Source organism: Oryx dammah, unplaced genomic scaffold (assembly GCF_014754425.2).
Source record: "Oryx dammah isolate SB20612 unplaced genomic scaffold, SCBI_Odam_1.1 HiC_scaffold_4, whole genome shotgun sequence".
Classification (NCBI taxonomy): Eukaryota; Metazoa; Chordata; class Mammalia; order Artiodactyla; family Bovidae; genus Oryx; species Oryx dammah.
In genome coordinates this window covers 74,698,666-74,713,162 of record NW_024070188.1, presented here as the reverse complement: position 1 = coordinate 74,713,162, position 14,497 = coordinate 74,698,666, and the positions used below count along the sequence as shown (strand labels likewise).

The window sequence follows — 14,497 nt, the reverse complement described above, 5'->3', positions numbered from 1 at the left end:
GGCATAAAATGCGACAACCTCTTAATTTTCAAAATAAGCGGAGGTAAACGAGCTGGATACGAATGGTAATTTTCTATGGGTGACTTTTTCTCTTGCATTTTCTAAGTTTACTGTAGTAAGAAGTTTGGGTTTCTTGGTTCAATAATCCCTTTCTCTACCACAGTCCTTCCACTCCAGAAGAGTCTGGGTCCAGGGGGAAAGCAAACTTGGCGGGGAGTGGGGTACTAACACAGGGGATTGTGGAGGGAGTAAGAAGTGATGGGTCAGGATACACTTTAAGCTCTTTTTACAGAGTTTACAGAAGGGATGGGAAGCAAACACTGCAGAAACACTGGGGAGGTGCAGGGATCTGATATTCTCCCGAGGCCTCTCACAGAAGGAGCCTCTCACTCCTCTGGGAAGTCTGCACTGGAACCCCCTGAAAAATAGCAGGGGCCACCTTCCCCTTAGCATCCCCCAGGTGTCAGCTTCCAGGGACGGGGCAGACCAAGATAAACGTGGTACAAGGCAGGCTCTCTTTCTGTAGCTTCCTGGGATGAGCCATTTCAGAGACCACTTTTCACCACCATCCACATGAAATGTTCCTTACTTATACACAATCAAGAAAGTCGGCTCTTTCGGATGAATTTATTTACAGAACAGAAAAAGACCCTCAGACATAGAAAACAATCTTATGGTTACCAAAGGGGAAGAAGGGCAGGGGGAGGGATAAATCGGGAGTCTGGAATTAACAGACTTTACTATATGTGAAATAGACAAAGAACAAGGACCTACAATATAGCACAGGGAAATACATTCAGTATCTTGAAATAACTAAGGAATCTGAAAAAAAAAGTTAGATCTATACATATATCTGGGCTTCCCTCGTGGCTCAGACAATAAAGAATCTGCCTGCAATGCAGGAGACCTGGGTTTGATCCCTGGGTGGGGAAGATCCCCTTAAGGAGGGCATGGCAACCCACTACAGTATTCTTGCCTGGAGAATCCCCATGGACAGAGGTGCCTGGCAGGCTACAGTCCGTGGAGTTGCAAAGAGTCAGACACAACTGAGCAACTGGGCACATATGTATATCTATATATACACAGACATATATATGTAGCTGAGTCACTTTGCCGTATAACTGAAACTAACACGACAACACTGTAAATCAATTACGTTTCAATTAAAATTTTTTAATTAAAAAAATTAAAAAAAAAAAGTTGGCTCATTTTCCTCTCACAGTAATAAACAAGAGGCTTAGCTGAGGCGGTACCCAAGCTTCAGGGCTTACGACCATCTTTAAGTTTTATCTCCCATCTCCACCAGAGTCTTGCACACATAACAGTTTTCAAAAATTGCAGGGTGAACTCTCAGCCAGGTCCCATCAGCAGTAAGTGGCCACAGACAAACGGACTGGGCAAAATGGCCAGACGCAAAACTCCTCCGAGTTTTCAGAGAAGAAACTGACAAACGTAACTGGCGGGCACAGCTCCTATTACGTGGAAGAGGAAAGAACGGTGCTCGGAAAATGTTTAAAGGCTTCAAAACTTAACCAGATGAGCCTTTCTACTGTCAGCTGAGCCAAAAGAAACGAAATAGATGAGCATGTAGCTGTCTATAAACCAGGCAAGTTTTTGTTTGTTTTTAATCACCTGGGATAAAGCAACTGGATTCCCAGTGAAATGATTGTATTGTTCTGTTGAACTATATATGAAAATTCACAGATCACCTTATAAATGAGCCAGAATCTTCTTTGCAGCAAGACGTGGCTGAGGACCATGTGCTCTATGCAGATTCCACGCTTTTCTTATGTTTAGGATTATTTTGGCCACACTGCTCGGTGTGCAGGATCTTAGATGGAATCCAGGCACCCTGCACTGGAAACGCTGAGTCTTAACCACTGGGCCACTAGAGAAGTCCCTCCCCACCTTTCTTGACTACAAATCTGGGCTGTATTGCGTCCTCATTTCTGCGTAGTGTGGGAAGGCACTGGAGTGTGGGTCCCAAGTGGTTCTTGGCAATGAGAAGGATCAGCCAGAGAGCCTGGGAAAGAGAAAGGCTTTGTGCCTCAGCCAATCAAGTTGGACTCCCTAAGTCTGGGTGGGGCCTGGAATGTGTGTTCTCAAAAAGGAGTGTCTGGGTGGCTCTAAAGCTCTGAGAGGAAATAGCCTTGGACCCAAGCTCAGCCTTTGGTTGACCAGAGTGGACAATTCCCTGAACCGTAACAAACCCCTTTTCTCAATGTAGGGCAGGAGCACTACAAGAGCTCTACCTTTGTTCTTATAATTGTAAAATGTTCTTCTGCACCTCTAATCTACCCTTCAACACTGAAAACATGCCTTCCAAAAGCACTTTCCCCAGAAAACACCTGCAGTTCCTACCATTCCAATAAATGAAGGACACATGACTACAGAAGCTCAGATCTGTCACCAACCCTTGACTAAACCTTGACTAAACTCCCCACAACTTGTTACATGTGTAATGTATCATTCTTTGGGGTTACTCATTATTCCTACAGTGCCAAACAAAGCAAACGAGGAGGAGTTATCAGGTTCAATAAGTCTAAAAAGTGGCATAAATGGTTCTAATCAAGATATGTTTTTTTTTGCCCTGGTGAGAAAAGTTGTCATGTCAACTTCTAGTTGGAAGGAGATTTTTGCCTCCTATACTGTCTTCAGACTCTTACCTTGAAACCAAATTCCCCTAAAACCTCTTATTCAACTTATGATTAACCTATCTAAAATTTTTGTCTGGTTTCCTGTGCCCTGTGACTTTAATTCTGTGCTAAATAAACAACAATCAACCAGAGCCAGATGACTACAATTGTTATTGGTAATCTCATTAGCGTGTTAAAATTGCTATCATAAAAATAAATAAGATTGCTATCATAGATCTCATTAACTATACACTCAGGTGAGGAGCTAACAGACTCCCGCTCAAGGACCAGCCAGCCAGAGAAGCGTAAACCAAAGACATGCCAAATGCCAAAGCTACAATTAAGAAATGAAATGTCACAGAAACGTCACAAGATAACTAATTCCAGCCTTTCAGTTCTTCCCCTTAAAAAAAAAGAAAAACAAACAAAAGGCTAACTCAGAGACCAAGCTGGAGTGGATCTGAGGCTTGTCCTGGACTCGCCTGCTTGGTAACCTACAACAAACCTTGTACTTGCCTACATCACAACCCCATGTCCAGATTGGCTTTGCTGCACATTTGGCCAGCGTTCCCAGTTAGGTTTGGTAACAACCCCTTAAGGTGAGCTCATTGCTTAAAACCTAATGACAGAGAGAGATGAAACCTCAACTTTCAGAGAGACAGGGTAAGCTAAACAAAAGGGTCCTTGGAGTCGCAGGCCACCTCAAGAAGTGCTTTGCTGCTGCTGCTAAGTCGCTTCAGTCGTGTCAGACTCTGTGCGACCCCACAGACCGCAGCCCACCAGGCTCCCCCGTCCCTGGGATTCTCCAGGCAAGAATACTGGAGTGAGTTGCCATTTCCTTCTTCGATGCATGAAAGTGAAAAGTGAAAGTGAAGTCGCTCAGTCGTGTCTGACTCCTAGCAACCCCATGGACTGCAGCCTACCAGGCTCCTCCGTCCATGGGATTTTCCAGGCAAGAGTACTGGAGTGGGGTGCCATTGCCTTCTCGGAAGAAGTGCTTTGGAAACAGGCATATCCATTCTCAAAATAAAGGACAGAAGGAAAACAGAAAAGGATGTCTATGGATGGAGGTGAACAGCTTGCTGACTGGAATCCTGGCCCCCAGGAACGTCCGGAGCGCTTTGCTCTACACCGTCTGGGTCCCCAGCTAACAGACTTCTCCAGACAGAAATCTACTTCCCCCTTCTCCCGCCGAAGGGCGAAGAGGAGCAGCTAGGATGTGTGTGAGGGATCGGGGGCCGGGGTCGGCGGGGGGCGGTGGATGGAGGGGGACCCGCGAACATCTCCGGGTGGGGACAGCGGAAGGCCTGACCCGGGGCTCCCAGAGTTCGCCTCTGGCTCGAGAGATAACTCTGGAAACAGGTTGCGCTGGGGATGCCGTGCCCACGGTGCAGCGACGCCTGGAACCAGACGGCCCCGACTTCGGCCGCCTCCAGTGAGTCGACTGGTGCGCCGGGCCGCAGTCCTCCCAGGCTCCGGAGGCTGCGGTGATGAGCGCGGACTTCAACGGCAGTCACAGTCCACCGCGCCCAGATAGCGTCCAGAAGGCGGAGCCGCTGCGCCGATGGGCACGGATCGCCGGGTCCTGGCTGCGCTCCCCTACTCCCCCCATCCTAGCCCCGCAACGGTCCAGCCCCCAACCCGGGAATCGACCAGCTGAAGGGCGGAGCAGAAGGTGGAGGAGGCGCCCACCCTCGCCGCACCGCCCCTTTCCTGCCCTGGCCGCGCCCCGCGCAGTTGCATCAGAGCCGGCGGCCGGAGGCGCACGTGGACCGCGGCACGCGGTGTGGGTTACGCAGCACTCGGTCTGGGCTACGCAGCACCCTCTGGGGGAGGTTCACGCCCTCCGGATCCCCCGCCCCCGGACCTAGGCCGGCTCGGGGAATCTCCGTTCTCGCGCTTGCCCAGCCCATTCTCCGGATGCCCGCGCTACCCGCCACCCCCCCAGCCAAACCCCGACTAGCCGCCATCACCCCGAAAAGTTGGCACTAAATACTACAGCCCATGCTCGGCGAATCCTCAACGGAGGTTCCCGGGGGTCGGCCAAGACTCGAGCGCTGCAGCCGCCCCGCCTCCTGGATTCCTCCTAACCTCCCCCAAACCCCAACACTGCCAGAAACCTGGGCGGCGGCTAGCGCCGGACATTCACCGGACGATCGAGTCCCGCGCTGCGGGCTCCGGGCTGCCCGGGCCCCGGCTGCTCCCGCCCTGGGTATCCGGCAACCGCTGCTGCCCGAGGAGACCCTCCCCGCTGCCACATCCGCTGCCCCCGCCGCTGCTAGGGCGACAAAGGGATGGGAGGCGGCGCGGCGGGCCGGGGTGCTGCGGGCGCGCGAGCCGGCGCAGGACGAGCGGCAGGAGCGCGCTCATGGCGAGGCTCGAGCGGTGGCGGCTGCGAGAACAGGAGGTCGCGCGGGTCCTCTCGCGACGCGAAGATGCGGCTGCAGATCTCGGAGAGGCAGCGGCTCACGTCTCTGCTAGGGGTGGCTGGGCGGGCCGGTAGCGGGCCAGAGGCTGGAAGGACCTGGCCTGCCTTCCTCGGCGAACGGGGCCCCCTAGGGGGCACTGCGCTCGATGGCCGTGATGTGGGGAAGGCGGGGGCCGGCGGGGCGCGGGGCTGCTGTTCGAGCTGCCTGGACGCCTGGCTTTCTGGCACTTTTGAGTCGCAGGCGAAATTTGATTAGGGATAAAAATCAGAGGAGAGTGGGGCGTGAGGATGGGCCTCCCGCCCTGCCTGGAGACCGTGCGTTCTTCCTCCGCCTAGGGTGCTGATAACATCCTGCCCGCGGGTGGCAGTTTGCTTCCTAGGAGAGCAGTTGGTTTAGATGCTGATGGTATTTATCAGGCTGGAGACCAGTGAAGGGTGTGTGGGCCTTGTAGTTCACAAGGTGACTTTGCAGCCTTAGGCAGGTGACAACCTCTGAGAAGCTTAACTGCCTCAAAAATGAGACGGTTTAAAATCTTATAAATCCCAGGTAAAAGAGAAATAAAGGGACAAGTTATGGACACTGGTTTTTCCAGCAGCTAAAATCTGTAGGAGATGCTGGAGAGACATGGCATTTAGTCCTAAAAAAAAGGTTAATGTGTTTTGTTCTGATTTTCAACCTGGAGAAAGTTGGGATCCAGAAAGATCAGTTTGGTTTGCAGGCCTTCAGTGATCATGTCTTAATCTTATACTGCTGTCTATATTTTCTTTATTGCAAGGCTAATTGCCACATCTGACATTTGAGGGGTATACCAATAGCTTTTTGTTTGTTTAGTCGCTAAGTAGTGTCAAACCCTATGGGCTGTAGCACACCAGGCTCCTCTGTCCATGGGATTTTCCACCTAGTATACTGGAGTGGGTTGCCATTTCCTTCTCCAGGGCATCTTCTGGAACCAGGGATCAAACCCACATTGACGGACAGATTGTTTATCACTGAGCTACCTGGGAAGCCCACAGCAATAGCTAACATTTCACAAACCGGTGAGGTAGGTATTACCACCTTCTAACACAAAGCGGAAACAAAATATAGAAGTTGTGTCTTGTACGAGTATTACCAAACTAAACCGAGGTCCACTCGCAAGGGTGCATTAAAGCCAACCTACTGGCATCAGGTTGTGATGAAGGAAAAGTGCAAGGATTTATGCAGGTGCCAAACAAGGAGAACTGGCAGCTAATGGTGCAAAAGATTCAAATTCCCCAGTAGTTTTCAGGGAAAGGTTTTTAAAGATAGGGTGAAGAAGAGGGTTTCAAAATGTATGATCAGCTCGTGGACATTCTTCTGATTGATTGGTGGTGAGGTAATTCTGAGTCAATATCATCAACCTACTGGTTCAACTGGTCCTGGGTCTATGTTCTTGTGGGCAACATAAACTAACTGCTTTGATCTAGTGGGGGTTTCACTCTCCATAGAACAGCTCAAAGGGTATGTCTCAGAATATTATCTATAGCCTTTGAGGAGGAACAAAAGGTCCTTGACTTTGTCCAAGGACTAAACTCTTAATAATTATTTTGGTCTTCCTTGGCTGTTTTGCTTTGTTTCTGCACTTTCTCACTTCTCTGATTAAGTTTATTCTTTGGAACTTGGGGAAAGTCTGGGAGGCTAAAGTTTTTCTACAAACAAGAGGCAGGTGGAGGACATAGGGGTGGTGGGGGGTGGTCTGTTCCAGGAATGCGCCATAGCGTCCTGCTCCATTACGCAAACATAAACATCAGAAAGGAGACCTGAATGGCCTGTTCAGCTACTGTCCTGATAATCCTGGGCAAGTCTTAAAACCCTCAGAGGCTTATGTGTGTCATTATAAATAGTGGACCAATCACTTAATGGAAATAGCAGTGAAAGAACCTGTGGTTGTTTTTTTTTATCAGCTGCCCCAAAACACCACTTAAAGATTCACACAAAGTTAGCCTGAGAAAGGATCTGGAAAATGATCCTGTCCTTTATTTTATTGATGAGGCAACTGTGATCCAGAACAACCAAAGAATGACCCAAGGTCAAATAACCTGTCAGGACACTGCAAACCAGAACAAGTCCTCCAGACACTGACAGTACCACTAGACAATGCTGTTGTTACAGCTGAAGAAACACAATCAAAGTCACCACGTCATAACTCACATTGTCCATAGAAACACAGGTTGCCCTGGTGGTTCAGATGGTAAAGCACGAAAGTGAAAGTCACTCAGTTGTGTCCAACTCTTTGCAACTCCATGTACTCTACAGTCTGGACTTCTCCAGACTAGAATACTGGAGTGGGTAGCTGTTCCCTTCTTCAGGGGATCTTCCCCACTCAGGGATCGAACCCAGGTCTCCCACGTTGCAGGCATATTCTTTACCAGAAGGTAAAAAATCCGCCTGCAGTGAGTCTGATCCTTGGGTGGGGAAGATCCCTTGGAGAAGGAAATGGCAACCCACTCCAGTATTCTTGCCCGGAGAATCCCACGGGTAGAGGAGCCTGATGGGCTACAGTCCATGGGGTCACAGAGTTGTACACGACCGAACGACTTTAACACTTTCATTTAATGGACATTCATTGGATGCTGCTGAACGTGGGTTACTGGCCATGAAAATGAAAATCACCCAGTTCACAGGGAATTTATGGGAAATCTCTGTACCTTCCTCTTAAATTTGCTGTGAGCAGCAAATTGTCCTTAAAAGAAAAAAGCCTTTTTTTTTTTGAAACTTATCTAATCTACCCTCAGGAGTTTCCAACAGTAACTCTACAACTGTGGTGACAGTTTGCCAGTCCATCTGATGAGTGCTGACTACTGTGATATTTACAAAGACTGTGAACTGTCTTTGTCTTTGTGAGACCACATATTGTACAATCTTGTTTACAGGAAATGTCCAGGATAGACAAATCTATAGAGACATAAAATGCCAGGGTTTGCTTACGGCTGGATGGCATCACTGACTCGATGGACATGAGTCTGAGTGAACTCCGGGAGTTGGTGATGGACAGGGAGGCCTGGCGTGCTGCGATTCATGGGGTTGCAAAGAGTCGGACATGACTGAGCAACTGAACTGAACTGAACTGAGAGCAGGGGAAATGGAGGAACTGGAGGTGAGAGCTGATGGGAACGGTTGTTTTCTGAGATAATGAAAGTGAAATGCATCGCTGTTTCTGGAGGAGAATCAAGAGAAAACACCAGAGGATCTGAAGCTGGAAATGAATGTGTTTTTCCAATATATGTACTATTATTAGTAACATATATATAGAAAAACCTAAAGGAAAAAATAAAATCACCCACAATACTATTGCCAAGTCATAACTGTTAATTTTAATCTCTTAATTTTATTTGAAATTGTTTTATAAAATTGCAACCATAGGCCTCTTCTTCACTTGCTGTATTTGTTTTCATGAAATTGGGAAAGGATAATATTCAAAATCATGACCTCTAATGGTTATATATTATAACCTATTTTGTGGATAGACCATAATTTATTTTACCTTTTCCTCACGTTGTTTATATTGTTTCCAGTTCTGATGTGAAAAATAACATTCATTTGCTTGTTCCGTAGCTGTGCGTTGAAGGCTTTCTATGTGTCAGGGGAGGGGTGGGAAGCTGAATTGGAGTCACACCTGTGGTGGCAATATTTACCCATCTTCCTTTGCAGATGCAGTTCTCAGAAAATGTATAACTGCTGAAAATGTTAAGTGGAAAAGAAACAGCACAGGGAAGTGGAGGATAAACAGCATAGCCACATCTTCATAGAAAAAAGCAACCCTCCTGATCATATTGAATTGCAGTTTTTGAACTGCATGGTTCAGCACGGCACAGCAGGTCCCAAAGACAACTTCCCAGCACTTAATGAAATATGCTATATGGAAGAAAAATTTGAATAGAGAACAAGTTAAAACTAGTACTCCTAAGCTAAACTGATTGGGAACTGTGAGCCAAAAAACTTAACTTGTTACTGTAATCCCTATTACGGAAACGACTCAGGCCATATATTGTGCTACAAAGCCGCCTTGAGGAAGGCACTTTGGAGAATGTTTTCAGTCATCACCAAAACCATATGATGATCCATACCTTTAAAGTGATACTTTCTATCTTTAAATTAGATCTCACGTTAAAGTATAATATTAAAGTTTACCTAGAGGCCTTGTTGGTTTTTTTTTTTTAAACTGTATTAAAGTTATTACTTTCTAATCTTAAAAAATTTTAGGTGTTTGACACTGTACTCAGGTCTGTCTCATAATATGATTAACTGTGATTTTAGATATAATTTTTAAAAATCACTTGAAGGTCTAGAACAACAAATGCCTGGGCTGATCAAGCTAGTTAATGTATTTTACTCAACCTCTTCAAATCCTCATGCGGCTGACCATGGAGGCCTCTGTCCTCTGCTCACCTTTAACTCTCCTCCAGCCCCACCCTGAAGTCAACAGGAGGGCCTGAGTATAAGGTGCTTACCTTTCAGATGAGAGCTATTTGGGTTCTTATATACTCATAATCTGGCTTCCTAGGAGGCTCAGAGGTAGAGAATCCACCTGCCAATGCAGGAGATGCAAGCTCAGTCACTGGGGCAGGAAGATCCCCTGGAGAAGGAAATGGCAATCCACTCCAGTATTGTTGCCTACATAATTCCATGGGCAGAGGAGTTTTGCAGGCTACAGTCCATGGGGTCCCAAAGAGTGGGACGTGACTGAGCAGCTGAGAAAGCCCGCATGCATAAAAACTGACAACCCCCATTGCCTGGGGCCTCTCTTGCCTCTGAGATGGCCCACCATTGCCTGGGGCCTCTCTTGCCTTCTGAGATGGCCCACACCCAGAGTATATTTCCTCCCTGAATAAACCTTTCACTTTACTATGGGTTGATTTTGAATTCTTTTCTGCACAAAGCCAAGAACTCCCTTTTGGCGGCTGTCCCAGGGACTCAGACATGATTTGGGATGTGACCATCCTTTTTTCTCACCCCACTCTCTTTCCTGCAACACTTTGCAATAAATAACATTTGCACATAGATCAAACAAAGTTTATTTCCAGAGTTAATATAACCCCTCCCTCCAGGGTCAAAGATTGGGCAAGTTGGCCAGTAAGTCTTTAAGACTAAAGACTAAATCCAGTATTCCTAGAGTGAATATTCCTATACCAGCCTCTATCCTAGAGTGAAGGAATCAACACTTAATAAGATAGACACAAGCTCAGGTGTCAGTTTTCTGTGCATAACTGGCACAAAAAAACAAGCATTTAATGGAAAGCTATAAAGCAGGAAGGTTTAGTGTTATAAGTGTTAAGAAGAGGCACCTTCCCAGACCTGGAGGGTCATAAGAAGCTTCCATCAGATCAACTGGAACCTAAAGGATGATGATAACCTTTCCAACTTCAGTCAACTAAAGCTTGGACTGTGTCAACCTTTACCCAGATTTTATGCTGAGTTATCCCACCCAAACCCCTTCATAAATAGGCATGTACCCTTACCTTAAAATGTTCCCCAACTTTGCTGTTGGGGAGACACTGCTTTGGGAAACATCTCCAGTGTTCTCCTTACTTGCTGCAAGTAATAAATCCTTCTCCCCATTTTTGGCCTGGTTGTGTCTTTGGACTTGACAGCCACCAAGAGGCAAACCAATTTTGGGGTAACAATATGATTGCTCTGAGACACTCTGCATTTTGCATCTCTGTCTTATGTCAGTCTTGTTCTAGGCTACTGCAGCAAGGATATTTGTAGAGTAAACAACCTTGGAAGATAGTGTCTCCCTCCAGGGCAGAAGGCAAATATGTTTGCTGCCTCCAGAGTTAAGATAATACCTCCCAACAAGGTCAAAGTTTGGACAAGTTGGCCAGTAACTCTTAAAGATAAAGGATTCCTAAATCCAGCATTTCTCAGCTGTGGAGATGTTAGTTGGGTAGGCATGCATTGTGTCAGAGAGCTTTAACCAAGGAAGTCACTGGGAGACCCAGAGCAGCTATCTCAGTCCTAGAGATAGCAAGCAAAAATTTGCAAACTACCTCTTCAGCCTTCAGCACAAAGCAAAGTTTATTAAAGCATAGATACACTCTCAGAGGGAGATCCGGCTGTTTCTGCAAAGTGAAACCAGCCCTCCCATACAGGCTTAAGTATGTTTATAAGGAGTTATTCTGCCAGGAGGCAGAAGGTACTTATGGGTGACTGACAGGTCATGGGTGAGTGATAGGGAGAGGAGCTGGGTTGCCATCATGGGTGATGATTGCTGTTTGATTGACTGTCCCAAGTTCTGTAACAAGTTCATTATTGCATATGCCCCTACTCTTGATTCACTAGGAGAAACCCACCTAAGGGAGGGCAAAACCACATGTAGATTTTATTATGATGTTGGTATAATGAGTTTGTGTTTACTAGAGTTTATATGAGACTCCAGTATTCTTGCCCAGAGAATCCCATGGACAGAGGAGCCTGGGAGGTTGCAGTCCATGGGGTCACAAGAGTCAGACACGACTTAGTGACTAAAACCACCACCAAACCATATGGGACTTCCCTTGTGGCTCACCTGGTAAAGAATCCGCCTGCAATGTGGGGGACCTGGGCTCGATCCAGAGTGTATATGGGGCTATCCAGGTAGCGCAATGCTAAAGAATCTGCTTGCCAACACAGGAGATGCAAGAGATGCAAGTTCGATTCCTGGATCGGGAAGATTCCTCTGGAGAAGGAAACGGCAACCCGCTCCAGTATTCTTGCCTGGAAAATCCCATGGACAGAGGAGCCTGGCGGGCTACAGTCCACGGAGTCACAAAGAGTTAGACATCATGACTGAGAACACAGACACACGCAGCATGTGGAGCCCAGGGAGGTTCTCTCCTGTTACTGTGCTCCGTCTTTATCAGGATAAATTGCCCACCAGCTGATCACAGTTTCTGTTGTCCTGGGTGAGGTGGGAGGGTCTCTAAGGTGGGGACTAGCTGGACTGCTTCGCTCCCTTCTTTAGCCACCATCACTTCTTTGCTACTACTGTCTGGGGAGGGTCCCCAGATTGTTGGGGCTTAGCTTGATTATTCCCTTCTTGCATTTCTTTTTTGCCTCTGTCACCTCCTTGTTAATGTCTAACTACCCCACTGTGCGTATCTGGGCAGAGTGTAGCTTCTCTGCAGGCCCCTCTGGGCCTTGGAGAAGCAAGGGGAACAAATGCAAATGAGAAGCTCATGCTGCCTGTCCTGCTGAAAGTGGTCATGACCTCTGATGCAGAGGCAGGCTAACTTGTTAGTGTGCAAGCTGAGTAAAATCCCAGACCTTCCACAGCTCTTAATAGTGATTTCTGAGCTGAATGTTGAGGACTGGGCAGGTTCTGTCCTGAATGGTAGTGGAAAGGCCATGCATGCAAAAGGAAAGGCTGAGACAGATTTAGAGGCGTTTGTGCAAGATTTGGTTCTGTCTGTGTTTAGAAGTATTATGCTGGCTAAGACTTAGGAGGATAGAGGTGAACAAGTCTGAAAATGGGGAAGACTAGCAAGACAATCTGATAAGAAGCTAGGTCAACATCATCACCCCTTACGTTCTGGTTGATCTGCTTTGGTGGTTGAGTGCTTCAGGCTGATCTTTACCATGGAAAGAGAACTGGCAGTCCTTACACAACTCACATACTGTCTTTGATAGTGTTACTTCTCCTGCCTAATAACAATCTGTACTTTTGTTCCCTGTTGTGTGTTTGCTCAGTCGTGTCTGACACTTTGTGACCCTGTGGACTGTAGCCTGCCAGGCTCCTCTGTCCGTGGGATTCTCCAGGCAAGAATACTGGAGTGGGCTGCTATTTCCTACTCCACGGGTTCTTTTCAACCCAGGGGTCGAACTAGAGTCTTTTCTGTCTTCTGCATTGGCAGGCGGATTCTTTAGCACTGTGCCACTTGGAAAGCCCCGCTTTTGTTCCCTGGAGAGCATTAGTTACTGAGACCTGTTAAAGGGCAAGCAGTTTGGCTGGGCTCAGATCCCAAAATGGCTTAGGCCAAAAATGGCTTCTCTTATATCAAGAAAGCCACATCTGTTTCTCTTTCTCTGGGGACACGCTACCTTTTCTGCTTATGTCACCACCTTTTAGGATGATACTCACCTTTAAATTCCATCCTCAGATCTCAGAGTCACCTCATCAGAATCCAGGCCCAAAGAGACTTGATCTATTTTTTTTTTTATTTTAAAGAAGGTAAAAATTTGGATTTTTATGTTAAAACTTTTTAAAATTGTGAAAACCAGTTTTAGACTCCGGGTCACCAGTTTATAGCCTCTGATTTCACTAGTATATACAAGAAGGAATTTGCTTACCCGTGGTCTTGGGATGCTTGTATGGACAGCCATACCTTGCCTTGGGGCTTCCCAAGGTATGCTAGTGGTAAAGAATCCAGCTGCCAATGTGGGAGACTTAAGAGGCATGGATTCCATCCCTGAGTTGGGAAGATCCCCTGAAGGAGGGCATGGCAACCCACTCCAGTATTCTTGCCTGGAGAATCTCAGGGACAGAGGAACTTGATGGGCTACAGTCCACGGGGTCACAGAGAGTCAGACATAGCTGAAGTGTGACTTAACACAAATGCACACCTTTCCATAAAAGCAGTAAGACACCTGAAGGCTTGTGTTTGCCCCATACAGTGGATGGTTTACTTGTTATCCCCACCCTGTTCTTTTACATTTGAGCTGAATAAACATGGTTTTAGAAATAATGAAGTGAAACTGCTTGCTTCTCTTCCTTTCCTATCGTATGACGCATCGTGAATAAGCCATGGTCAGGAAAATCAAGATTTGTTGTTTATCACAGATACACAAAGTGGACTTTGCCTATGGGCTTGCATCACCGGAGTAAAGTAGGGAAGTTTGCCTGTTGGCACTGAAAATATCTCAGCATTCTGGGCCCATCTCTTCTTTCTCACCTGCCTTCAACCCCACCACTGCCTGCTAGGCTGTTCTAGGATCTTCTCTTACCCTGAAAGCCAGTCATTAGAAAAGGCACTTGGCCTAAAAGGAATTTCAGAGAAAGGTATGATAACCTCAGGCTAAATTTACTATTAGAAAAGTAATCAAAAGATACAGAAAATGGTCTGTCGCGGGCTGCTGTTAGATCATCATAACACTTCTTTTCTTCTCTCTCTCTTTTTTTTTGGCCACACTGAGAGGCATGTGTGATCTTATTTCTCTGACCAGGGATCAGATCTGTGCCCCACGTGCAGCAGAAGCACGGAGTCCTAGCCTCTGATTCACCAGGGAATTCCACCCTGAATTATTTTCTACCCAGTATCTAAGACGAGGTGAACTAGTACAGTAGTATAATTCAGACAAATCTTGATCTTTCTAGAATCAACACACTAATTCACACTGTATTTTGCTTTGCACTTTACAAACTTTATTAAATAATGAGCATTACTAACTTTCATAATCTATATACAGTATTTAAACTGTTTTCCAAGATGCATGGGT

At 46.7% G+C, this 14,497-nt stretch overlaps 1 protein-coding gene across 1 annotated transcript in view; it reads right to left on the bottom strand.

The window, feature by feature from the left end:
* MTHFD1L (methylenetetrahydrofolate dehydrogenase (NADP+ dependent) 1 like) overlaps positions 1–9,220 on the bottom strand; it is a 177,148-nt gene extending 167,928 nt beyond the window's left edge. The window contains exon 1 of the mRNA XM_040238682.1: positions 4,786–9,220. Within this exon, the coding sequence (XP_040094616.1) occupies positions 4,786–5,006 (221 nt within the window). The 5' untranslated portion in view covers positions 5,007–9,220. The remainder of the gene's footprint in view (positions 1–4,785) is intronic.
* Positions 9,221–14,497: the final 5,277 nt, after the last annotated feature.